The sequence below is a fragment of the Coturnix japonica genome, chromosome 25 (assembly GCF_001577835.2).
Source record: "Coturnix japonica isolate 7356 chromosome 25, Coturnix japonica 2.1, whole genome shotgun sequence".
Classification (NCBI taxonomy): Eukaryota; Metazoa; Chordata; class Aves; order Galliformes; family Phasianidae; genus Coturnix; species Coturnix japonica.
The window spans coordinates 44,124-69,600 of NC_029540.1; the positions used below are offsets into that span (position 1 = coordinate 44,124).

General features: G+C 51.5%; 2 protein-coding genes across 3 annotated transcripts; both read right to left on the reverse strand.

The window, feature by feature from the left end:
* Window positions 1-353: 353 nt before the first annotated feature.
* On the reverse strand, window positions 354-9,682 carry PLEKHO1 (pleckstrin homology domain containing O1). Of its 2 annotated transcripts, none has more exons than XM_015884274.2 (6): window positions 9,251-9,682; window positions 8,432-8,569; window positions 4,225-4,365; window positions 3,170-3,274; window positions 2,028-2,129; window positions 354-1,486 (listed from the first exon to the last, which is right to left on the reverse strand). In XM_015884274.2, the coding sequence occupies exons 1-6, from the start codon at window positions 9,275-9,277 to the stop codon at window positions 743-745; spliced, it is 1,257 nt and encodes a 418-aa protein (XP_015739760.1). In that variant the 5' UTR covers window positions 9,278-9,682; the 3' UTR covers window positions 354-742. The 2 variants fall into 2 exon arrangements, with proteins under 2 accessions (XP_015739760.1, XP_015739759.1); XM_015884273.2 differs by having other exon boundaries at window positions 8,432-8,578; window positions 9,251-9,669.
* Window positions 9,683-12,072: 2,390 nt separating this feature from the next.
* VPS45 (vacuolar protein sorting 45 homolog) lies at window positions 12,073-25,416 on the reverse strand. Its single transcript, XM_015884272.1, has 15 exons — window positions 25,278-25,416; window positions 25,006-25,140; window positions 24,873-24,933; window positions 23,988-24,067; window positions 23,682-23,750; window positions 23,267-23,404; window positions 22,860-22,970; window positions 22,538-22,672; window positions 22,072-22,185; window positions 21,479-21,646; window positions 18,786-18,944; window positions 18,233-18,340; window positions 17,842-17,963; window positions 15,725-15,856; window positions 12,073-12,640 (listed from the first exon to the last, which is right to left on the reverse strand). The coding sequence occupies exons 1-15, from the start codon at window positions 25,368-25,370 to the stop codon at window positions 12,553-12,555; spliced, it is 1,713 nt and encodes a 570-aa protein (XP_015739758.1). The 5' UTR covers window positions 25,371-25,416; the 3' UTR covers window positions 12,073-12,552.
* Between the last annotated feature and the right edge of the window lie 61 nt (window positions 25,417-25,477).

Consider the following 25,477-nt stretch of genomic DNA (forward strand, 5'->3'; position numbering starts at 1 on the left):
AGGAAACCCTGATTTTTCCATTTCCCCAAAGGGGAAAAAAAAAAAAAAAAAAAAAAAAAAGAAATGCAATGGAAAAAAAAAAAAAAAAAAAAAAAAAAGCCTGAAAATAACCCCACTGAACAGATCAGATCAAGGCTTTCATCCTCTATTTGCACAGAATGGAAGACATGGAGCTGCCAGGTTGGGATCGGCGGCGCAGGCTGGAGCTGGGGTTGAATCCCTGCTGCCCTCTTGCTGGAAACACTCCCCAAGAACCACTGCAGAAACCTGAGGTCAGTCCAAGCTCCCAGGCACCTCCAAGGCAATTCCTGGATCGTGGGGACTTGCAAGCATCGCTGGGACGGAAACCTGTATTGTTTGTACTTTTAGTCGTTTATTTCCGAGAGCAGGATAAGACTCCTGGCAAAGGAGCTACGACGCAGGGGACAGCTCAGATCTAGAGCGGCAAAGCCAGGGCTCGTGCTGTCCTCAGCGTGGTGCGTGGCTGCTTGGGGCATGCAGGGCAAGGGGAGGACGCGGTGCTTCCTGGGGCTGCGGTGCAAAGGGCATGTGTAAAACCAGAGGTGTGAACTGCAGTGGGTTTAGTGGGACACGAAGGGCGATGGAGGGAAGGAAGGTCTGAAGCTCTGAGAAGCAAATTTGGATAACAGGCACCTTTTCACTCATTTGAACACTGTATGTAATTATAATAATAAAAAAGCCCCAGCACCGCCCTCCCGCTCCCCTGTCCCCAGGCTTGCCTTCACATCATGCTCTTCCTGTACTGTGAGCTCTGTTTGGGGTTGCAGTCCACCTGCTGCAGCTCAATCTGCCGGTACAGGTCCCGCAGCTCGCGGACCTCCTGCAGCACGCGCCGAGCCTGGCTCCAGGTGGAGGAGGCTTCACCCAGCAGCCGCTCCGATTCCTGCAGGATCCGCTCACAGTCCGACTGGGAGGAGGACGAGGAGGAGGTGGTGCTGGTGGTGCAGTCTTTCACCTTCCTCTTGCCTTCCCCATAGCCCTTCACCTCCGTCAGCAGTTCCTGAGTTTTTTCCAGTTTCAGTGCAACCAGTTCTTGCAGCCGGGACAGCTGCTCTGGCTCCGCCGTGGTGCATTGAGCCTCAAGGCCCCTCCTCAGCAGCGCACGGTGCGCCGAGTCCCGCCGCGACAGGATCTCTTCCATGGAGGCACATTTATTCTTTTCCGAGAGCGACAGCTTTTTGGGGACCTGCGGGGTGTACATGGTCCCTTTGTCCAACGAGTCTTTGCGCTGCGCAGGTTTGTCCCTTGAGGTGACCTCGCGTCGCGGCAGGCTGCCGGTCCGGCCCTTCTCCGACGCTTTGATGTTCTCTGAATCCGAGCGGCGCCGGCCGGCCGCCAGCTGTGCCACTGACTTGTCCAGGTCCACACGGAAGCTCTCCTCGCAGGTGCCGTGCTCCTCTGGCGAGGCGTCCTCCTCCTGGATCAGGTCAAGAGTCAGCATGCCGTCAGAGGTTGAGGTAGATGCCTGGGGAGGCAAAGAGCTGCGTTAGGAGCAGGTTCGCACCTGAGATGTGCATCACCTGGGTGGAAATCTGAGCTAGGAATAAAAGAAAATGTAGCTGAGCTGCAGATAGGCTGGGTTTGAGCTACTAGCAGCTGAGGGGCTGCATGGTCCCTTCCAGCCCAACAGTGCTGTGATTCCGTGGCTCTACAGTCTTTAAGGTCTATTCCAAGTCAACCATGTTGTGCTTCCATGGTTCTAAGATCTTTAACGTCCCTTTCACCCCACATATTCTGTGATCCTATAAGCTGTGCCAAGTTCCCAGCTGTCAGGCCATTCTGCATCAGGACATTGAAGGAGCATTCAGTTTTCAGCATCAGGAAAGCTTGGTTCAAGCTGCCACTTTGCACAGCACAAGAACAAAGGTCTAGGTCTGACAGCCCAGGTGAGCCCTAGTTCTTAGGATATGGCCAGAGCTCAAGCGCTGGGTCACCCTGATCTCCTGACACATGAAGCAGATAAAGGAAATTTTACCCAAACAGTGCCTGGAGTTTGACACACGTACCACAGCCATCAGGTGTCCCCGTGTTGGAGGGCGTCTGGAGTGCTGGATTTTCGCTCTGTCCCGCGTTGGGTGGGCGAGGTAGCTGTCCTCTTCGACAGTGACCTGAACGGGTGACAGAAGTGTAATTTATCAACCCAGGATTCCTTTTCCCGTGACCTGGCCATAGGCAGAGCTTCTCCACACCCCAATGGGCCAGACTCTTGCCCTGAAGGCGGCTGGGTAGAAACCTGGCTTGCAAAGACCACATCCCACACTCAGATTTAGTTTGCAGTTTGCCAGTATTTCAGCCCGTGGGTTTGGGGTCCGTGGGATGCATGCAGTGTGATCCTTTGCAAGGAGACCTGCAAGGAGGGTGCGGGGCCTCAAGCCATGTCACAGCTCCCTGCTCCATCCCTTTGGATCTGCTGGAGTCATTCCTGATTATCACCTGTTGGATCTATTTGTAAACATTTTTTTCTCCTATTTCTCCTCCAAGCAATCCATCCCATGAGCTGCTTTCTGCTGTAAAGCTCTCCCTGTGCCATGCCCTCAGTTTTTCCTCTCTGCAGGAATTTGTGTTGCTGTCCACAAGAACCAAGAGCACTGGGCTGCCTGTATTGCAACAAGCTGAGTGTGCAGGAGATGGATCTGAGATCTAAAATAGCTGGTGTGAAGCATGAATGCAAGACAGCGGTGAAATGCTGCAATACTTCCAAAGTGCAGCTCTGGCAGCAGAGAGGAGGGCTGGGAGGGATGAGGATGGGCTGGGCTGGGGTGACAGATGGTGCCATGCCATTAGGCTGAAAATAGCACAGGGCTATTTTGGTTTTCAGCTAATTCCTTAATTCAGTTCCAAAGCTTAAAGCTCCTTTTCAAACCTGAGCACACAACATGCTGAGCCCCAAGGACAGAAGGAAACCCCCCAAAGCCATGGGAAGCTGGAGATTTGGGTATGTTAAACCAGGAGGCTTGCTCTGCTCCCAGCACGGTGCCACATCTCTGCAAGGCAGCACTGGATATGCCAGCAGTTCTCAATCATTAATTCAGGTCTGGGGGTTCAAATTGGCCCAGGGGTCCAAAGAGCCCACCCTAAAGGGGTTTGGGGCTGCAGCGATCTGAAAGCTTCATCCAGGATTAAAGGCCAGGCCCAGTGCCCTGCTCACCTCATCTAAGATGCGGTTCTTAGCACGAGTGATGGCGGAGTTGAGGGCATTAATCCAGGACTCTTTCTCTTCTGGACTCACGGCCAGGAAGATGAGATTTGGTGCCTAAAAGGAGGGAACTGAGGTCAGTGCTCACACTGTGCAGATGCTGCCCCTCACCCAAGACCATGCAGCCACCCCATGCTGCTGCTGCTCTGTGCCACCTATATCAGCTGCCACCTCCGATTTGAGGTGCATGTTGAGGGCTGAGCAATTTTGGCTCCTATAGGGGATCCACTTCCTTAGTTTTACAAGCTGGGCCTTCAGCAAAAATGAGTTTTGGCTTCCAACCCTTTGGTTTGATTGTCTCCACTGCTGAAGGTATTTGAGGACAGTGTGGCTACTTTCCATTTTCCCCTTCTCCTTTCTTTCTGCACAGCACGCTGTTATACAATCTTTAGTAAAGCATGAGGTGGACAAGCCCACTGCACAGGAATAGCCAGCACAAGGACTGCAAACCCAGAGCACGTGTATGACTGTGGGTGGGTGCATTTGTGCCAGAGACGGTGTGGGATGGAGACTGCCTCTGTCTGTGAGGAGCTGAGACCACTGGGGCTCCTGCGTCCTGACAGCTGGGCCCCATTTGGGCACCATTTTGCTTTCCAGTGCTCTTGGAAAAAATTCCCTGCGGTTCTTTGCCCAAATCCAGGCATGCAGTGTCAGCATCCCTGCCTTTCTCGACCCCCCGGGAATAAAGGAGTGCAGTCAGCAGAACAGCAGCTGTTGGGTGTGAACAGCTCTGTCCTATCTCGTGGCAGATGTCCTGATCTCTGCTTTCCCAAAGTCAGTGCTTGGACCTGGAGCCCCATGCTCAGCCACAGTCACAGGGCACAGCAGCCCTATAGCAGCAGGGATCCCACTCCTCCCTGCAGCTCTCACTGCTGCTACCCCAGATGAGGACTGGGGTGTGTTAAACCAGGAGCTCACTCTGTACTCCTGCACAACTTGTGCTGCCCAGTGCCACCCCTGGAACCTGCAACAAACTGGGGCTGATGGCTTTCTGAGTGCTTGCCTACCATGTTCCCAGGCTGCCTGGAGTGAGCTAGGGTAAATTTGCTGTGGTTCTTTTTGCTTCTGCTTTTGGACTTTCTGAGCTCTTCACACTTCTCATAATCACTCAGGTCGAACGCTTCCTGCACGTTTTTTTCATCTTTTACCTGCAAAATAACAAGAAATGAGAACTGTGTGGGTGTCAGCTGGTGCAGGTGCACCCAGAGCAAGTGCTGAGACACACAAGAGCTGTCCATGTAGGGCATGCATACAGAGGCAGCACTATTTGGTGATGCTTTGCCTGGGTTTGGGGGAGCAACAGAGCTTTTCCATGTGATAGCTTTGCCTTCCTGAGGATGAAGGTTGTATTTAGAAGGATAATGAAAACTGTGGTCCCCAGGATTGGTGCCAGCAGCGAGGACAGGAGCAGTCTGCAGGGAGGACCTCCACCTGCTCAGTGCACGAGGCAGTTCCACCAGCACTCATTGCTTTGCTGGGACAGCACTCCAAGCATTGGAGGGACAGAGATTAGCACTTCCTATTTTTAGCCCAGCAGTATTGCTAGAGCCTGACAGCTGGTTTTGGGCGGTGGGTGATTCCTTGGAGGGACTCCGTCTCTTTTGCTATGTATTTCACCCCTAGTTTTGGGGGACATGGAAGGAATGTTCTGTGATCTTTCAGTCAGTGTAAACAATGAGGCTGGTAAAATTACTGTAACCAACTGAGATGAGACATATGGCCGTGCTTAGTGGCTGTAGTTCCATCAGTCCCCAAGCTGTCCCCAAGCACAGGGTGCAGCCCCAAAGCCCAGAAGCAAACTTTAATCATTGCTCAAAGCAGAAATCTGTGTATAGGCTTTTATAAACAGCACACCATGTATATCTGCGTATCCTCCCTGGGTATCTCTAATCAGCTTTCCTCTCGCTGCAGTGCCATCCTGCAATCCACCTCTTTCCAAGAATCTGGGCTGAATTTAGCCCTGCCCGTCTGCAGGGTGGGAGGAGTCGATCCCCTGAGCCCAGCTGTGAGCAGTCCTCACTCCAGATGTTCGCTGATGTAGGTCAGTGGGACTCCCCAGCCCTCTTATCTCACACACTGAGTCCATGCTGTGCCTGCAGGGAGCCTGGTTCCTCGTCACTGGGAGCACCCATTCTGCAGGACAAGCACCTCCAGCTGCCCTGGCCCTGCATGAGGTGAAGAGCATCTCTCCATCCATGTTCACTACAGGGATGGTGTTGGGCTGCCATTAGGGGCAAACTCAGCCCCTCACTGCTGTTTTGGGGTTAGGGCACACATTCGTTTCAGGGGAGCTCTGAATGCTGAGGAGAAGACCTCCTGTTTGCTTTCCCTTTGGGTTTGTTTGGAGGGTTTGTTGGAGCAGTGCCTCACTGCTCAGAACCCACACAGAAGGCTGCAGGAAATCACAAGACACTGACTGTCACGTGTCCACCAGACACCCAGGAGGTGACAGCCTGGCTCCAGGCGCAACCAGAGACCAAGCAGCAGAGCACAGCAGTGCTGGGGCCGGCAGCCTCCTCCCCTCCAGCTGGGACCAAAGTTTCACTTCCTCAGCAGTTCCACCCCACAGCACGGAACAGACATTTCCATGCACTCTAAGACCACCAAGTGCGACCATTAAACAAGAACTGCCAACCCTAAACCATGTCCATAAGCACCACATCTGCACATCTCTGCAGTACCCCCTGGGACAGCAGCTCTGCTTTTCTCCTGGGCAGAACCCCCAACGCTTCACAGCCCTTCCAGCAAAGAAACACTTCCTACTATTCAACCTGAACCTCCCACAGAACAGCATAAGGCCACATGCACGCAGGCACACATGCACATATGCTCATATGCAGATGCACATACACAAATACACACAGGCACACACACATGCACACACCTGCATACACAGACATATGCACATATATATGCACATACACAAATCACACACACACACAGCACTTCCAGGCCTGCAGAGCATCGCTCACTGGTGCAGCACCGGACGAGGAGCAGAACAGACTACTTTTCAAGTGCTCTTGTGCTAATTGAGCTGACGCTGTTGGTAGCAAACAAGCCGAGGCTTAAGGAAGCCCTGAGAAGTGTTTCCTCATTAATATCTCGTTTTCACAGCGCTGTTCGTGCTGTCTGGACAGCACTGGGCTTCCTGGCAGGAAGCAGCAGGAGCCCAGCTGTGTGTGTCAGCCAAGCAACACCAGCGCTGGGCCTGGAGCATCACAACCACCACCAGAAACGTGCAGGGGGGAAGGAGCCAGCAGGGAGGAGAGCAGAAGAGGAAGAATGCAGAACTGACCCTGAGGAGGTTCTGCTCAGCTCAGAGCACTTCGCTGCTCACCCCACTCATTTACCCTGTGTGCTTTTTTTGGCTGGTGACCAAATGTTGAATAACACAGGGGGGTTTTTGCAGTTCACAGAGTTTGGCCTGCAGTGGGTCCTTCTGAGCTACTGCAGAGAACCTGATGCTCACAGCTTGCTTTCCCCACTCCCTGCACGCCGTGAGCCCAAGAGGAGCTGACAGGGAGCAACAAGGTTAAATGCGGGAACTCCATCTACCACATCCACAGCACTCCAAGGGCTTTGATGAAGCAAAAATAACACACCTGACATACACACGCACACACCATGCAAGTCCATGCAGACACATACACGTGCCCTCTGTCCATGCACAAACTCACACAGATGTGCCCTCCATCCGTACACACACACACACACACACACTCACATCCTCTGTCTGTGCACACACACATATTCTCAGCACAGGGGCTCCCAGGAAGCCATGGCACGGGCGGCTTCTCCCTTCCCACAGGCACATGGAGTCACTTCAGTGCACATGCACGCAGTCAGATGTTACCTCTGCTACCACATCTCTACACCGCCACAGATTCTTCCATATAAAGACATAGGCAGTCACTGCTGCATGTTATTTATGGCCTTTCGCACACATATGCACAGCACAGAGCCACGGGGCGACTTCAGCTGCACACACGTCAGGTTTTTCCCCATAAACAGACACACGCTCCCCAGAACAGCTCCAAGTGCTGGGCACTGGTACCCCATGGCTGCTCAGGTGGCCCTTTGGGACACAGAGCCCCAGATTTTGGGGAGGCAGCTCCCAAGAGACACAGGTAGACAGACAAACATCTTTTTTCATCATGTGGCCACTGCCACAGATCCCTGTATTCACGCCTCCTGCCCAGCTGCCCCAAGGACAGGGCAGCTCCCTGGGATGGGGCAGTGACTGCAGTGTCCCTGCTCTGGTCCTTTCATGCCTTCTCCAACCACCACGACAGACTCTGCTGTCTCTGTTCCACGTCCTACAGCCCCTACATCTGCCCCTACAGCCAATATGTGTAGCCCAGCCTCTCCTGGACCCTTCTACCAGTTCCAACTGGGACAGCACCTCCACCATCTCTCGGACTTGGCCATGATCCCCTCCTTACAGGTTCATCACAGGTTGACCTGCCTGCAGCCTCCAGTCTACTGTGGCTTAGCCTCAATTTCCCAACCCTCAACAGGATCAGCAGGGTGAGCTGGGCAGTGCCAGCACATGGCTGAGAACCGCTGGGGCTTCCCAGATGCTTTTCAGGTATTCCTGTGCTGACAGCCCTTGATCCCTTTGCTCTTCAATTAGATTCTAAATCAAATTACACTCAGAACCACTCTCTCTCTCTCCAGATCCTAATGGATGAAGTTGGGCCAGGCACGGCTCTGAGCAGCCCCCCAGCCCCGCGGTGCCACTGGAAGGGACCCACCAAAACCCAAAAGAGTCACTTTTAGCCCGATGTCCCCAACCTGTCTCCAGCAGCCCCACGCCCTCTTGGGGCACAACTCATCTCTTATGGAGGGCTGCAGGGCTCCCACTTGGGGGTCCTTTTCTGATGGATGCATCCCGAGAAAAGGAGGAGGAACGGCTGCATGAGGACAGCCAGGGCGCTGCTGTGAGTCACATCCCGTTAAATCCCATAGAAACCCCACATGCAGCCCGTCAGCGGCTGGGGCACGATTTCAGGGGGTGCCTGGATTTCCCTGCTTTACTGGGGACGGGGACTGAAGCCATGGGAGCACGGGGGGCTGGCGAACCCCGGCTGGCGAGCCGGTCCCTGCCCCCTCCCCACACCCAGAGCGGGGTGGGGGGAGGCCGGGGCTCAACGCGCGTTTCATATGCAAAGGGAGGAAAGGGGGGAAGGGAGAGGAAAACGACACCGAGCCTACCTCCTTCTCCGAGATGTAAAGCTGATCTCCCTTCAATACCACATAACGGTTTTTCCAGATTTCCCTAAAAATGCCTTTCCCGCAGAATTTCCGCACCCAGCCAACCTTCTCGGGCTGCACAGATTGCTGGTTTCCATCCTGTTGCCCCTAACACAAAGGGAAAGGAAAGAAAATGGGGGAAAACGGTGTTATTCGCGCTTCCCCACTCCCGTTCTCCCCCCTCCCCTTCGCTCCCGTTTCCTCGCCCCTTTGCACGCCGAGCTGCGCTCCGTCCGCTCTGCACGGACGAGGGGCTGCAGCCACGGGGCAACAACGGGAGCACGGGGGCAGGGAGCGAGCACCGTGCGTTATATAAGAACGGCTGCTGAGCTGCATTCGCTTTGCACAACATGCAACGAGGAACAGGGGAGGATTTCACCTAGCGGATTTTTTCCTGCCGCAGTGGAAATGGCATTTCTGAGCGTTTTATCGGCAATTAATCCCTAGGGCGACATCTGCGCCGGGGCTCGCACTTAAGGTTAATTAACCCCACGGGCGCAGCCAGGACCTGTGGGCACGGCACGAGGCGGCAGCGGAGAGATGGAGCCGCTGGGTTTGGTCCTTTCCTCGCGATCAGAAAGCAAAGCTCTGCGCATCGCATCTGCCGTTGGATCCAGGGGACGGGGGGGCTGCGGGTGGGTGCCGGCCTGTGTTTTGCTCTGATCCGGCTGGGCTTTCTCCTGCTTGTTCGGCACAACTGGAAAGCAGCAGAGCCCCCTCCCCACAGCACCCGGAGCCCCTCAGCCCACCCTGCCCCTGGGCAGAAGCGATCCCACTCACCCGTTTGGCTGAATTATTCTTTTTCATCGTTCCTGGCGGCGCTGAGCTGGAGGGCGAAGGGCTGGGAGGGCTCCGAGGGGCTCCTCCCGGGGAGAGAACGGGGCCCTTCCGCTCGGCCCTCGCCCTTTGTGGCTCACGGGCGCTCTCCCGTTACTGCCGGCCCCGGTGACGCGTCCTTGGCCACGCAGCCACTGCGTCCCCCACCGCCGCCACCATCGCGGAGCTCTCGTGGGCTCGCACTGGGCTGGCCTGGGCTCCCGAGCTCCATCTATAGCCGCGTGCGTATGACGTCTGGAGTTCACCAGAAGAGGCGAATCGCAGCCCACGAGGGTTTTCTTCTTTGTTTCTGACTCACTGTCTGTGTCTGGATGTGGGGCAGCGAGGTGCCGTGTCCCAGCCCCAGCTGATGCTGCTGCCAAACTTACCCGGCCGGGGGAAGCGATGGCACACCAATGGCACACGAAGGGTTCAGAGTGGGTGAGGATTTGGAAATACGGGGAGAAGGAGGGAGGGTGGGGAGGAAAATCCACGGCCAGAACTGAGCAGGGAAAAAAATAACCCCAAAAACAGATTGAGACCTTCCCTGAACGGAGGGAATGTGTGGCTCTGTTTCTAAAAACAAACAAACAAACTAACAAACCTTTTTCTGCTTGTTTGTTTGTTCTCCGCCGTATTTGAGCAGGTCCAGAACTCTCGGTGTGGGAACACCAATGGGTTTAGAGAGAGAAATGTGTGAAAAACAACAAGATCCAGTAATAGAGAAAAAGCGCCATTAGGAGGAGGTAGATCAGATAAATGGGTTGATCACTGCTGATCAATCGATCCCTTGGGTGCTTATGGTGACAGAGGGATGCACAGAGGATGATGCTGCAGGTTCCCTACAGCAGGTTGCACAGGAAAGCATCCAGGTGGGTTTGTATCTTTGCAGAGGAGACTTTCCACCAGTGCCAGAGCATCCCTTCAGTGCATCCCAGTGGTGTAAAAGGGGCTTTGCAAATAAGTAACACCTAAAAGCATTTGACATCACACTCAGTGCAAGGAGAAGGAACTGAGCTCAAGCCAAAATCCTGGGGATGCTCCCCAAAATCCTCAGGCTGCTTCACAAAATCCTCAGGATGCTTCCAAAAATCCTTGGGCTGCTTTGGAAAAGTCCAGGGGTGCAGCTGGCTGCTCCAGCACGCGATGGTGACTCATGTTGGGATGGGATGTGAACAGTGATTCAGAGCTGGAAACATCAACAGCTCGCACAGAAGGGAGATAGGAGGGAGTCCAGCTCCTGCTACTGTGCATGAAATGTGCAGGGACGGGTGGCTGCTGTGTGTCTGCAGGCTGGCACATGGGCAGAGAGCTCCTGCACGGTCACAGCCCCATGGCATGTCCTCGTCCCCCTCCTTGTCCCCATCCCGGTGAGTCGTGCTCCTGGTCAGTGTGGCCTCGTGCCCAGGGACACATGCACACAGCACATGCTGCAGCAGCAGAAGTGCTCAATGACAGCATTGTAAAATGAAGACGATTGGTTCTGTAGTGCAACCTCTGTGCTGGGGTCAAGGTCTCAACGTGTGTTTCTGTCCTTGCTGTTCTCAAATGCCCCATTTGCTCCACTCAGCCCCGATGCTGCTGCTCTGCTCCCTATGATGTGTTGATTCAATAATAAATACCAAAATATCTTCCTACTGCAAAAGCAGCACAACAAACACTCTCAGCTTATTTATGTATTTAACACTCCCCACGTCCCCTGGATCATTTTGCCTCTGGATATCAAGTGTGAAACTGATGCTTAGGAGATGAATTGAGTTTAATTAGGGCATGTGCTTTTCCTTGTCTCTGAAGATAATTACAGCACTATTGTCTGAAAGGGTCTCAGCGAGGAGGAGCTGTTCTCCCTATGGGGCCATGGCTCCTCACCACTCCTCAGGACACCTCTGGGGTCTGAGGGCTCAGGCTGACCGCAGGATTGGGGGCTCCTGGTTTAGGTTCGAGCTGCCTGATCTGCTCAGACAAAGCCTGGACATCTCATTGGGTTGGAGCCCCTGCCTCCAGAACTGCAGCAACCCCGCAGCCCAACAAGGACTGTGGCATCACGGGGCATTTGTCCTCAAAGCAGCAAAATGTGTCAGCTTCCAAAGTGCCAGGATGAAGGCAATGGACTGGAAACCCCTCCAGCACCCAGCCCCTCTGAGCACAATGCTGACGGTTCCGAGGTAGGAAGGAAACGCTCCCTAATGATGTGCGTGGGAACCCTGCCCTGTGCCTTGACCCCATTGTTTTCATGCAGGAGCCCTGGAACAGCTCCGTGGCGCACGAAGCATCAATCCTTCAGCACTGCAGGAAGATTTCGGGATGGACAGGCGCCCAGGCCTGCAGTGACCTTGCTTCAGGGATTTCAGCCAGAGAAATGAGTCTGAATTCAAGCACTTTCCATCCAGCAGCCCTGCAGAGCTCTCAGGGAATGGGAGGTTCAGCCTTACTTAATTAGGGGAAGGCAGGAGATAAGGAGAGCTGTGCTCACTGGCAGCAGACATTCCCAGAAACCACACATCCGTTCTGCTGCTGTCCATCTCGACTCAGCCTGTGCTGCTTTTCACAGCTCCTGTACCTCAATTAAATGTAATCTTGAAAGCACAATTTGTCTTGAAGGGACGGAGAGTCTGCACATCTCTGCTGGATGCTCCTGGCAGGAGGCACTGCTGGCACTGCAGCGCTGTGTCTGTCTGTCCCTCATCCAGTTCCATGCTCAGCACAATGCCCACTGGCCGCCTCATCCCCCAGCTCTGCTCCATCACTGCGGTGTTCTTAGATCTTTTCATACCCCAAACGTTTAATTACTGCTAGAGTAAATTTTTATTGTTAAATATAAATTACAACACTATTGTAGAACGTGGGAGTGAGGAAAGGGGCACTGAGCAGTGCAGGTTTCTTACAGTAAAGAGAAATTAATGGAGAAGACAAAACATGGAGCGGCACTCAATAGAAAAGAGTTTCAGCCAAAATGAGTTATTTAACAGGACTCAAAATATACAGACAGCTGAGCAGAGCAGTGCCCATCAGCTTCACCTTCCAGAGATGCACATGAAGGCCTGGGCTGTTTCACCAGATGTTTGTTAGGGGACTTATATGTCTGGACACACCGGCAGAGCAGAGCCGCAGGGCAGCATTACAGCAGACACCCAGTGCTTGCAGAGGGATGTTCTGAGTGCCCCATGTCAGAGCGGAGATGCTGTGAGTGCTGCAGTCTGGGGCATTCCTCCATGCAGGCTCCAACACCAGCACAGAGGATGGGGAGGCAGGAATTGCCTCGAGCTTCACCGCCTGCTGCTTGGCCTCAGTGCAGCGTGGGAGCTCTCGGTGCTTCGACCGCGGAAACCTGAAGCTGTAACCTCCTCGAGGAAGCTGCCAAGGAAAGCTCAGGTTAGTCTCACAGCCAACAAAGCATCCTAAGGGCCCATGTGGGCACTCCCCTATGGGTACCAGCATCACAACACGGGCTGGGCCAGCCGAATTCGGCACCAAGAGACACTGAGCTATTGCTGGAAGTGGGTAAGTGGGTCAGGCTGGCATCCCCCCGGATTAGTCACAGCAGGTTTCTGCTTAACCTGTACTCTGGGTAAGTCAGCCCCACACACCAGATGTTCTCTGGGTCTCGTCCATGCCTTTTTAGACATTATTGATCTCTTTTAACCCATTCTCCAGCAAAATTTCCTTGCAGTCCAGCAGAGCTGCGTGCCCACGGGACTGGTGCTGGAGCTGCTGGCCAACAGCAAGGAATCACTTTGCTTTTTCTTTGGGAAATGGCAGCAGCTCTCCAGCTCTCAGCCAACCGTACTGGGCTCCACAGCCCCGTAATTACACACTTTGCTGTCATTCCTAACCCTAAAGCCACAGCAAAGCCACAGGCTCCAGAACTCTTTGGTACACAACAGTGTACTGAAATCCTCCAAGGGGAAAACCCCCGGGAAGCCACAGACTGAACTCCAGCACAGATCTGCCCAAATTTGTCTGTTCCCCAGTAACTGCTATGGCCAGGAATAGTCAAGAATGAACGGAACTCTCTCTCTGTGGGCTGCCTGGACTCACTGTACAGGAAAGCCCTTCCTCATCCTTTGGACCGTCCATTTCCCATCCAGTGGACAACACAGACGGTCCCTTCCACAAATAAGGTTTTCACTGGCACGGAGCTGTAACAGCACAGCCAGCTCTGAGGGCTCCTTTGTGCCCACCTTGAGGCAGTGGATGGATGCCCCCTAAGCCATCCCTCGCTCCATAAACACAGATGTTGACCACAATTTAATTTGGGCTGTAAGAACAATGAAAGCATGGGATTAGTGTGCTTACACCGGCTGTTCCTCGCATTAATATCAAAATCTCCCTGTTTATTGTGACATATCAGCCCTAATCCAGCAGAAATAAGCAGCGCTTCATTAAAGGAAGGCTGATGGATTAGTGGAAGAGTTACAACACCATCAAATCTAGGTTTGCTCCCACATTGGTGTGTTTGCTGATATGGCCAAACTCCTCGTATACTTTGCAGCGATGGCTGCGGGCTGGAAACCTTCCTCCACCTCTCAGGTACCTGGTGGGAGCTGGATGCTCTGCTCTGCTCCTCCTCCTGCAGAGCATCAGCCGCCCCCTGAGAAGCATCAAGTTTTTGGTCTGGGAAGCTCCGTTGTTGTTACCAGCGCGGCCTTTCGTCATTCAGGAACTCTTATTCAAGTTCTTATTATTGGGACAGGGCTATTTTCAGAGCAGGACTCGTGAGTCCCGTCTCAGTGCTCCCAGGCAGGACCCCGGCCCATTCACCCCCTACAAACACGCAGCCTGTTTAAATTCTTTTTTTTTTTCACTTCATTCTTTGAAATGCAAATTCTGATACAGTACCCTCGTTTTGCTGTAAATAATTCAGAGGCTGCGCCAAAGCTCAGTCACGGTAGAAGCCCCAACAAGCTACTGTTACTCCTTACAGCACAAACCTAAGAGCGAAGCTGCAAATCTTGAATTTCACAAAGCTCGGAGACTTTCTGGTGCAAACAGACAAAGCAGAAGGCTGCTCCTGTCACCCAGCGGGTCAGCAGCAGAGCTGGGGTGGGAACCCAAAGCCAACCCCAGCTCTTCTCGCCTGTCCTGCTCGTTTTCCTTCTAGACCAAACGCTGCCAGGAGGTTTCCTCCATTCTCCCTCCCCCACTGACAGCTTCTGCTGAATGTGCTGCACTGATACCCTTGCAGGGCAGGTCTCGGCCTCCAATCTGGAGTGAAAAGCTGCACCATCTTCCTGTCCTTGCTCTGGATTTTTGTTGTTACCGTGGTGTGATGACAGCACTATCCAGGTTCTCAGCACAGACGCTGGTTAAGGTTTGATTCAGGACTGTAGGCAGATGTCAAAGTCAGCCTCAAAACGCAATTGCAGACTGAGAGATTGGGGGGTTGCACTGGATGTCAGGCTGAATGTGAACTAGTTTTCTTCTGCATCCTTACATACAAAAATTCTCTTCGTTTCTTTCATTTCCTACATAAAAAGCAGCCGGTCTGATCTCTTTTTCTTACTATTTCCAGGTCTGGCCAGCACAGGATTTAGTTCAAAGGCCGCTCTGGAAAGCAGAAGGTTGAGGAAGCCTGGTAATTTGGGCAGGCTCTGGCTGATATGTGGGCTAATACAGACTTGCCTCTGTAACCCAGTTCATGACAGCAATTTGCTTCTGGGCTATCGCCAGCTCAGGATCTTTCTCATCAGCTGATATTAAACCACAGAAAGGGACAGATTTTGGAGTGGGAACTCAGTGGGTTTGGGTATTTTTTTCTTAGCAAAGCAATGATGGGAACCACTGGAACGCCTTGCCTAAGAGTTGTTACTGTTTTGTACAGGCAGCTTTGGAGCCTGAAGGCATGAAAAGGAAGGGCAAAAGTGCAGGGCTGTTAAAAATATCACACCGCACTCTAACGCAGCAACAGTGAACAGACATGGCCTAAAACCAAATCCATCTTTTAGCCTATGCACCACACCTGCGTCCACCTGTCGGTAACTGGGATCAAGGCAGCACCTGGCAGCTGTATTTCTGACATACAAGGCCTGTGGCATTAACAGTGTGTGCATCCTGATGACGGGTACAAGATACTCAGTGTGCTCAGAGCTCCCTGCAGGACTGAGCCCTCACAGCTGCCCGGCCTCCCAGCAAAGGCAGCTCGGAGTGTAAAACAAACCAATAAGAAAAGTTCTCCAGGGAGAAATGCAAAAGGCACCGCCAATGCTCTGCAAGCTCGTGGGCAGCAGAAAGCCTGAGAGCAGGGAAATCACAGAACTCCATTCTAATCATAGGTACATTAACTTCACTGCTATCAAATGCAATTGCTCCAGATTTCAACAGAAGCAACGAGACCACAGTCAGCCCTGAATCCTTTTCATTCATAGCACACTGTACGGTGCATTATAAGCAGGAAAACCCACATAACCCCTGCAGAATCCCTGGCAATGAGGCTGTTACCTCCTGGTGTTGTGGATGGTGGTCCCACCAAGGACGACCCGGACACCCGGGTTGGTGCGGTTCAGGTTGTACACTGCCAGGGCTTCCTCGTAAGTCGCCCCTCCAATGATGAAGACAATAATGTCTTGGGGCCTGTAATAAAGAAATACAAATACAAAACTGCATAAATCCCGTACCAGCCATGGGCACGGAGGCAGCAATCCTGCTGGTTTTTCCCCCTGGACCATGTTTCATTTCTGTGATGCATTGGGCTGAAGACAGACAACGACACACAGCCCATGAAGTCGCCTTTTGAACAGTCTTAAACATTTACACACTGTGCTCACGGTCTTAACAGCCTCCTCTGCACACCCACATCCCTGCAGAGCTCCACCACGACACATCACCAGTGTTTAATGCATGACAGAGACACTGCTGTGGCTGTTAAATTCAGATCGATTCGGAGTCAAATGAGGACAGCAGTGGAGCTTCAGAGCTCTCGCGCTTGGTTGGAAGGGCACGGATCAGCTGCAGTTTTGCTGGCTGAATGCAGAACAGAGGATTTATGCTTGGGTTTACCTCCAAGGTGATATTCCCTAAGTAGCCCCAAAATACAGGATTTTACAGAGGGAAAAGGAGGAAGGGAGACGGGAAGTGTCTGCATCCAGCAAAATGCAAAAGCAGTTTCCAGGCAGGTTCCTCTATCAGAACACAGCTGCTTGCTGCAGTGGTGAAAGCAGCAGGCATTCATCTGCTCTGTCTGTGCAAGCTCTGGATCAGTGACAAAGCAAATGGAGCATAAGACAAGGATGACCCTGGCACGCACCTCAACGCTGTCTTTGGTTACTCCTTCCACCCTGGAGAGCCCTTGACACCTGTAGCTGTCCAGAGGAGCGGCAGCACTCAGTGCAGAAGAGCTGCCACTGATAAGAGGACCCCACAAGGAGCAAAACTGCTTCTGCCATCAGAGCGGGATGCTGCCTCAAAACAAGTGTGTTAGCCACTGGGTGCACACTGCTGCTTCCCTGCCCCTGGAAAGGATGCAGTAAGCTAAGAAAAATCCCTCCTAAAAGCGACTATTGTAATCAATAATCTTCTAAGGCATGGGTGTTTTCTGGAAGCTTAGGTTAGGTCAGCATAACATGCCCTGAACATCCGAAACAAGGTCTTTAGGATACTTCAGGAGGTGCAGGCAGACTGCCATTGTGGGGTACAGAGGGAAAACTGCAGCCTGGGTGCCTGAAACACATCAGCAACTTACTGCAGTTCAGGCAGGCTGCTTTGAAAACTAGATGCAAATGTGCCCATGTCTCTTGGGAATGGAAATCAAAGGGAAGGCAAAGCATAGCAATGAAGTTATCTGACAAGCAGCTGTAGATGCTGGATCTCCACAAATGAGGTGTCTGTGCATTAGCAGCCCAATCAATTCACAGAGACAAGGCTTGACTGAGGAAGGGAAACTGTGTTTCTCACTTATGCAAAGCCCAGACGCACCTCAGGGTCCAGAACAGAGAAGTATCTCATGGAGGTATTTACAGATGTGTTAAAATAGGTTTGAAAATGATGAAGTCTGCTTCAAATCACACCAAGTTAAAGAGGAACTAAATACACACAGGAGAAACAGCAGCAAACAATGAGACTGTTCCTATCTGCACTACCCCAGCTCTAACAAAGTCAGATAGAACCAGACAGCCAGAGTTCTTTTCAACTACAGTTATTGGCCACATTCAGCAACATCCCATTCTAATCAGAAATAGTAACTGGCTCAGAAGGGCGGGTTAGCAGTGGGACTATTTTAGGTTCTCTGCAAATAAACGCCAGATGGCACGGACTGAAGTTAGGGGGCACGTTGAAATCCATCATGCGAACATCCTTGCAGCTTGGTGCAATGGCTTTATCTTACCTATGCTCTTATTTACAGTGGGAATGTCATGATTTGGTCAGCAATGAACATGGAGAAAAGATGAGTTTAACAGCTTGGCTATGACCTGAGAACTCAAGAAATACCTACTTGATCAAAACCTTTCTTTGGCAAGCCTGAATTTTTTTCACCTATGGGCAAACAATAAAGCAAGTGGGTGCACAGGGAGGAGCAGATGTTTTTCAATTGCAGGTGCTGCCCAGCATGACCCACATACCTGTCACGGAGGGTGTTGGGACCCAGGTAGGGGTACTGGCTGTCCTTCAGTTTTCCTTTGATGAGCTGATCCAGTGTTTCTTGAAGGAGAGGCTGGTGTTGTGTATACACATTCTCAACTCCCTACAGTGCAAAAGAAGCTCCTGTTATGAATTAATACAGCAAGGCAATATGCTGAGAGAGAGCTGATCAGCTCTGCTCCTGTTTTATCCAGGCCCACCCCCCTGCCCCCCCCCCATTGGCCATCGAGCATGTAGGTCCCCTGTGAAGGACACAGAGCGAGGTCTAGACCATGACACCTCTGAAAGCCAGAACACATGGCCTAAGAATCCTGCTCCTTTACTGTAACTTTGACTAAAGCTGTTGTTATTTCATCTATGGTAGATCCATACCTTCAGTCCTTTGAGGAACTGTTTTGTGATGGCTACAGCATCCTTGGGACTGAACAGGTCGCTGCCCCGGACCCGTTTTCCTCCATATTCCACAACAGCAGACACAAGCTGTACAGAGAGAAGCAGAACTGAAGTGCTGTTAACCTGGGAAACAAAATTCCACGCAGCTGTTCAATCAGTTTCAATGGAAGTACTGGAACAATGACCAAGAAGTCAGAGAGATTGACCACATGTAGGTAATGCAGTCCAAAGAGAGGAAAGAAGGAAGAGAAGTATTCTCTGAATACAAGAAGTCACTGCCGTGGCACTGCCTGCATAAGGAGAGAGGCTTTAATTCCCACAGTCCTCTGCAGTGATAGCAGATCTTCTGTACAGTGACATCATTCTGCCTCTCCACCTCCTCTCCAGCTGCTCACTACATTTGTCAAGCTCTGCCACCCTCTCTCTCCCAGCCAACCCCCAGTTACTGTTTTGGTTAAGTCCCTGGCTGCAGCTATTGCCTATTCAGCAGGAGGTGGAAGAAGGAGAAAGGAAAAGTGCACCAATGCATTACCTTTTGATATCTCTCTGAAACACCCCTGTTCTTGAGATCTGCCATCAGCCCTGGCAGGCTGTTGCTGCTGTGCCGCTCGTAGTGCAGGGCGTAGAGCATCACCAGCCGGGCAGCATCGAGCTCCGTCACCTTGGGGTTCTGCAGGAGGCGTCGCACATTCTGCAGCGAGATATGAAGTGGGATTAATGGAGAGGCCTTCAGAGCACATTAAATCAGACTCACATCAGACCCACTGCTTAGTAACAACATTACAAGCAGAAAGAACACAAGGGAATTAAACTGTGCCATAAGCAACAGACCTGAGCTTCTTAGGAGCTCTGTGCTTAGATTTATTGGTGTATAATGGACTGCAAGTTGTTTTCACAAAGCTGGGAATTCTCTGTAATTCTCTGCAGCTCTCCATAACGCGCCTCAGAGTGAGCCCAGCTCACAGTGCTTTCCTCCCAAACGGGGTATCTCAGATGCTTGCAGAAACCTTTAATCTCTGCCCTTTTCCAACCTGAATGCAGCAAAAGCTGGCCCACACGTTCCATCACAATATTAACCATCAAGGAGGAAGTGCCAGCAGAGCTACACTGTTTTCTTGTAGGTGTGAGGATGAAGCAGCAGAGTCTCAGACAATCTCTGGATGTTGGCAACCCCTGAGGGCACAACAATCTGCAATCCTACCTGTGCTTAAAGCAAAACATCAGCCTGTATTGGCTCAAGTGTAAGAGCACAGCAGAGCTTTAGTCGTACAGTGGTTGAAATGGCAGAGGGACAGAAGCAGCCAGGAGGATTTTTCCTATGCTGCAAGAGAACATGACCTTCAAGCACTCCAAACATCCCAGCACATCTTGGCAACATTCTCCCAGCCTCCCAGAACAGGGAGGCAGCACGGAAACATTCAGCGAACAGCTGTGAAACAATATTGTAACAGTTGTTATTGACCCAGCTGATTCAGCTATTTGCTATCTGTTTGTTGCTATCTGTTACACTGATGCAGACCAGTTACAGAAACATGGGGTAAAATCCTGGCTGGAGCTGCTCCCTGGGGTTAACCAAGAAACTCTTCAGGTCAGGAATTCACCTGTCAGGGTAAGGACAGAGTCCCACGTCCTGGATCCTGCGCTGGCAGCACAGTGGCAGTGCCGATATAAGCGGGAAGCTTGTAAAACAGAAAAGCTATTGTCCATCTAAGGAGATGGGATTCAAAACCTCCCATTCATCTCTCAAGGCTCATGTACAATGTCAGGATTAATAAGAGACCAGGAAAAGAATAACCAAAATGTACTGTACTCAGGGGGCCCTTGGCCACCAGAGAAATTAACAATTGCTGAAGTTACATCAGTGGGAGAACAATTCTGCCTTTATTTTGTGCACTGGTTATTCTTCATTGTGTCTGTGGCCTTGCCCCTTTGCTGCCATTAGGAGACTGCAGCAGGGAACAGCCTGGGGCATTACAACTAAGGGGATACTGATCTCTCATGCAGAAAGACACCGGTTCCATCTTTGCATTCTGCATTTACTTCCCAGCTGCTACACGGTTTTCAGTCACTCTCAGTTGATACAAACACAACGGAGCCCTTTAGGCGTGTGGTATCAACAACTGCAGGCAGCCTATGTGCCATAAAACCTGCAGAAACACCACTCAGTGCAGACTGAGACCTGAACCAGCATCGAGGTGAATCAAGAGAGCAAGAGAGCTTGTGTTCAGCAAATGCATTTTATGGTTATAATCCCTCTTCAACACTTAGCCATCAAAATTCTACCAAATACAAGCTATCAAATCACATCTATATGCTCACAGATCTATACAGCTGTGCTGACTTCAACAGGTCTATACTGATTTACATCAGCTCAGGATCTGGTAATAGACGACAGTGCTTGAGGAGCTGATGTTATCACTGAGCCACCCACTTAGGGAACAGAGTAACGGAGGTAAAGAAAACAGGGCTTTCTAATCTGTTGTAAATAAGTGTAAATAAGTCCATTATATGGTGTAACTTCTATCCCAACTGCAAAAAAGCTTTCAAACAGTGAGTCAGTGGCTGAACTCTGCTATAATACAGTCGCTCCCAACAATACTGCTATTTTCTCTGAATAGTCAGCAGCCACCATTCATCATTATTGACACACTGTCAGATATCAGGTCAGGTCATGGAATCCAACAAGCAAGAGTGGGGTCAAAACTTCAGTCTATACCCAGCTATAACAGAAGTCTCTTGTAGGCTTTTTCAGCCCTCTCTGCCAAAGAAACCTTTTATCTGAAAGGCTTTTCACTGTTCTGTATTGTTAAAAAAAGAAGTAAAAACCACAAGGAACGGTCTGCTTCAGTTATGGATTCCATTTCTTCTCCTTCCCAACAAATACGAGAAGCTTCTGCACAAGGGTCCAGGTTTTGTTTTACTGGTGCCTCTGCAGGCAGCTTGCCAGGTCTCAGCCGACCTCATATAATGAAGGAATGTTCTACTGTGAAATGTAAAGACAGAGTTTGCAAAGATGCTTCTCAAGCCAGTTATTAACTATGATTCATCCCCATCTGAACTGAACAGGTAGGAGAAAAGTAATCCTAACGTCTTATGTTCCTACCCTGTAGGACATCTGTGCACAGAACTGCCACTGACTTTCAGTATCAAACTCCATCAGCAGGAGACTCAGGAGCAAACCATCTAAATTCAAAGGACCGCAGGCAGGTTCAGGGTCCAACGTACCTGGAGGGCACTGGAATGGTCGTTGTGACAGGCCAGCTCCTGCTCCACCTCAGACACCTCCAGCAGGTTGCGCTCACCGACCAGTCGAGAGAGCTCTCCTACCACTGTCACGTGCTTTGACACCGTGCCCGACATCTTCTTGAACTGCGGGTAGTTCTCCACAAAAGCCTGCGAGGAGCAAACCAGAGTGACACGCTTCAGAATAAGAGCAACAGACAGCAAGATGGAGCTTATACAATTTCCCACTGGGTTGCACACATCCCCTAATGAACAGAGCAATGCAGGTATACCCATAATAAAAGATCACATAAAGTAACTCCAGAGATGTTGCCAGGATTCTTTAAATCTTTGGTGGTGACTAAATTAGCAGCCCCTGCTGTGGGCAGCTGCCAAGTGACCCAGCTCAGATAGGAAGTGCACACAACCACACTGGGTTAAGCCAAGGACCCGAACTGGAGCTTATCAATTCCACTGTGGGGATTCCAGATTCCAGCAGGCTCTAAACTGCAGCTCAGGAGCTGTCAGAGGGAGCAGGATGGCCCACCACAGGGTCTACCCTGCAACATACGGGCTTCAACAAGTCCTGCCTGTACCTTCATATCCGCTATGGATTCCAACTTCTGCTGCTCCTTAGGTTTCCTCTTCTGGAAATCCTCCATAAGGTTCTTGATGTTACTGCCAATCTCTGCAAAGTTCAGGTACATGTTCTGCATGGAACAAAGAGGGGATTTGAGAGAAAACCATTTGAACACAAGTCCTGACACAGCTAAAACCCAGAGACACTGAACCCAAACACTTAAGTACCACTGCAGAGCATCTCATCTGTCTGACACCCAAACTTGACCGGGCAGCTTTGCGATTGGTCCCATTTTATTTAAAACTACCAAAAAGCCGTTATTACACACCAGAAAACGTCTGTGTGACGCAGTGACTCTCACTCTACATAAACCTCCCCCACCTTAACAAAGTCACTGAAAGACTGAAAGGTTCCAAGAACAGAACATGATTCTGGCATTCAGCTACTAATGGAGATGCCCACCATAAGACACAGCCACCTACGTTGGCATAGAACTCGTCGTTCTCAGCAGACAGAACCACCTCTCGGAGGTCCTTACTGATGCCCGGTACACGCGAGAGGTCAACGCGGTTGTTGTTGATCCCCAGCAATTCATGCACCATAGCCTGGTACGTCCACTGAAACAGATGGGGAAAGAGAAAGGCAAGTATTGACTTGAATACAGTATAGCAATGAGCTGAAAAAGATATCAGACAACTCAAACAAGGTCATTCTCTGCTCCTGTAACCCAGGAAAACACAGAGACGCACACCAGAACAAGGCCACTGTAAATATGTTCGTGTGCTGCCAAACACTCGGGGTCACCTGGTTCAGAAGGGGAGTGATCGCATCGTCGGAGCGGTCCAGAATAAGGAGTAAAGGAGGAACCTCGGTGCGGCGGAAGTCGAACAGCTCGTACTCCTTAGTGATGACTTGCTGTTGGGAAAGGAAGGAAAAAAATCCCACTTGGTTGCATACATACCTGGAGAAAGTTCCCTCTTACTTTTGTAACAGATGAAACAGGTAACACACAGCAGTTAGTGGGACTTGTGAGAAATAAGGGCCTTCAATTCAATAGGTTGGGGGAGGCAGAAACAAGGGGATGAGACCTGCTGAAAGACAGATAACACGTAAATGGAGAAATTTACAAGAACTGGCTAAAGAATGTTACCAAAAAACACTAAACAAAAACCAATCAAATTGCCAAACACACTTAACACTGCTCACCGCACCTTCACACACTCAGCGAGTCTCTTTGCTGGCTCAGAAGAGAGCTGGTACCGGATCATGGGGCATTTCTTCAGGGACAAGAGCAGAGCAGTCAGCCCTTGGGTTGTTCTGGTCAGATGGGCTGGATCCCAGTTGCGACCCTAGAAGGAAAGGGTACGTGAGAGATGGGTACAGCATCCTCAAACACCTTGTCCCATAAAGCTGCGTTTCCCCCATGTGGGCTGTTTTGCCTATGGGAGCAGGGACACCAAAGGCCACAATCCAGATCCTGCCAACAACCAGCCACCGTTGTGGGCTGGACACAGCACTCTGCCTGCTGGGCAACAACTGCCACTGCACCCCTTTGCTGCTTTGGGCTCCCTGTTAACCATGAAACAAGGCCCTTGAGCCCTGGAGGAGCATTAGCTTTATTCATACCTGGCAGCAGCCCAGGAGGTTGAGAGAAAAAACGTGCGGATTCACTGCAATGTAATCTCCATAGAACTCCTGCCAACAAGTGAAAGCAAATACAGTTAATGCCCTGCCAACCCCTATTCAGCCTACAGGAGCACGTGTATTGGCAATATTAAGTCCTAAGCGCTGCACTCACTGACTCTGATCACTTCTCCCTCCTCCATGCCTACATACTCATCATCTCCACACCTCTGCAGACAACCCCACTGCCGGTTCCCGTTGCACTTTTCATGCACATCTCTTTGCTGATGCCACAGATTCAAAATTCACCTGAATTTCTGCCACGACTTCCTGTTCATCAGCCTCAGCCAATGCCTTGATATCGCTCTTACTGATCACGTTACTGAAATCTGAAAGAAAACAACAGGGAAAGAACAGTTGGGCTCTGAGTGACACGGAACACAAGGACACCACAGCACAGCGGGACCTGATTCTCCCCTGGAGCAGGAGTGGATTGCAGCAGAGATCCTTGGCCTTCACACCCGCAGTTACTATGCAGATAGTCTCTTTTACCTCTCCCAGATCAGCACCTGCTCAATTAGGCAAGGCCATACATGGCTGTAATTAGCAGATGCAATTTGGAGCAGCTCCTCCAGTACAGCGGGGCGACAATGACATCTAGAGGCCACTTCAGAACCTGATGTGCACAACGCTTCCGCCTCAATAGAAAAGCCACTGCAGTTATTCTGCTGCACTTCCAAACCTACAGAATATTCTACAGCACCAACAGGACACATGAGGAGAACCTGCCTGACCCACGCTGTGTTACGGGGTTTAATCCAACACTGGAATGGGAAGTTAATGTTGTCTCTAAACAATTTACCTTCAAGATTTGGGCCAGTGTCTCATCTCCCTGTTACCATTGTAATAAAGGCACTCTAAAACCAGCAGCAAACTTCATTCATGCCTATGAAGCACCGTGAAGCTTTAAAATCCCAGACGTTTCCAGGAATAAGCCGTGTGAGCGTAATATGGATTACATTATTGCTTTATAAAGGTCTGGCAACCTGAACAGCGTTAAGCCTCCAGTTCTGATGTTTTCAGCAGCTCAGAGGTGCTCAGTGCCCCCCATCAGTGCCCCCCATCAGTGCCCCCCATCAGTGTGTACCATCAGTGTGTCTCTGAAGGCCTCAGCTCAGCACATCAGACACTCACAGATGTAATAGATGCTGTACTTCGGCCTCCGCAGCTCCTGGATGAGATGCTCCACGTTCTCCTGTAGGGACACACAGCTCAGCGGTGCTCAGCAGCACTCGGCCCCACTCCCCCCCGTGGGGGCTGTGCTCACCCTGGTGGGCCGCAGGAAGCAGACGGCCTTCATGTGCTTCATGGGCTCCCTGCCGGCCGAGTCGATGCGCTCGAAGAGATAAACCTCCTTCTGCAGGATCTCGGACTGTGTGTACACCATGCTGACCGCGCCGGGCTACGGGGGGACCCGCGGCACCGAGCGATGAATGGAGGCACCAGGCCCCGCACCCCACACCCCGCACCCCATATCCCACACCCCCCATCCCACCCCCCTCCCGTCCCGTCCCGTCCCGGTCCGGTTCCGCCGCTCACCGTCTCCCGGTCCATCAGCAGCACCTTCATTCCCGGCCCGCTGTCCTCGATCATTTTGGACACGTATTGTTTCACGGCGAGCACCACGTTCATCTCGCCCGCTCGGTTCGGTCCGGTTCGGCTCAGTTCAGCTCAGCTCGGTCCGGTTCGGCTCCGCTCGGTTCAGTCCCGCTCCGCTCGGCCCGGCCGTGCAGCCTCCA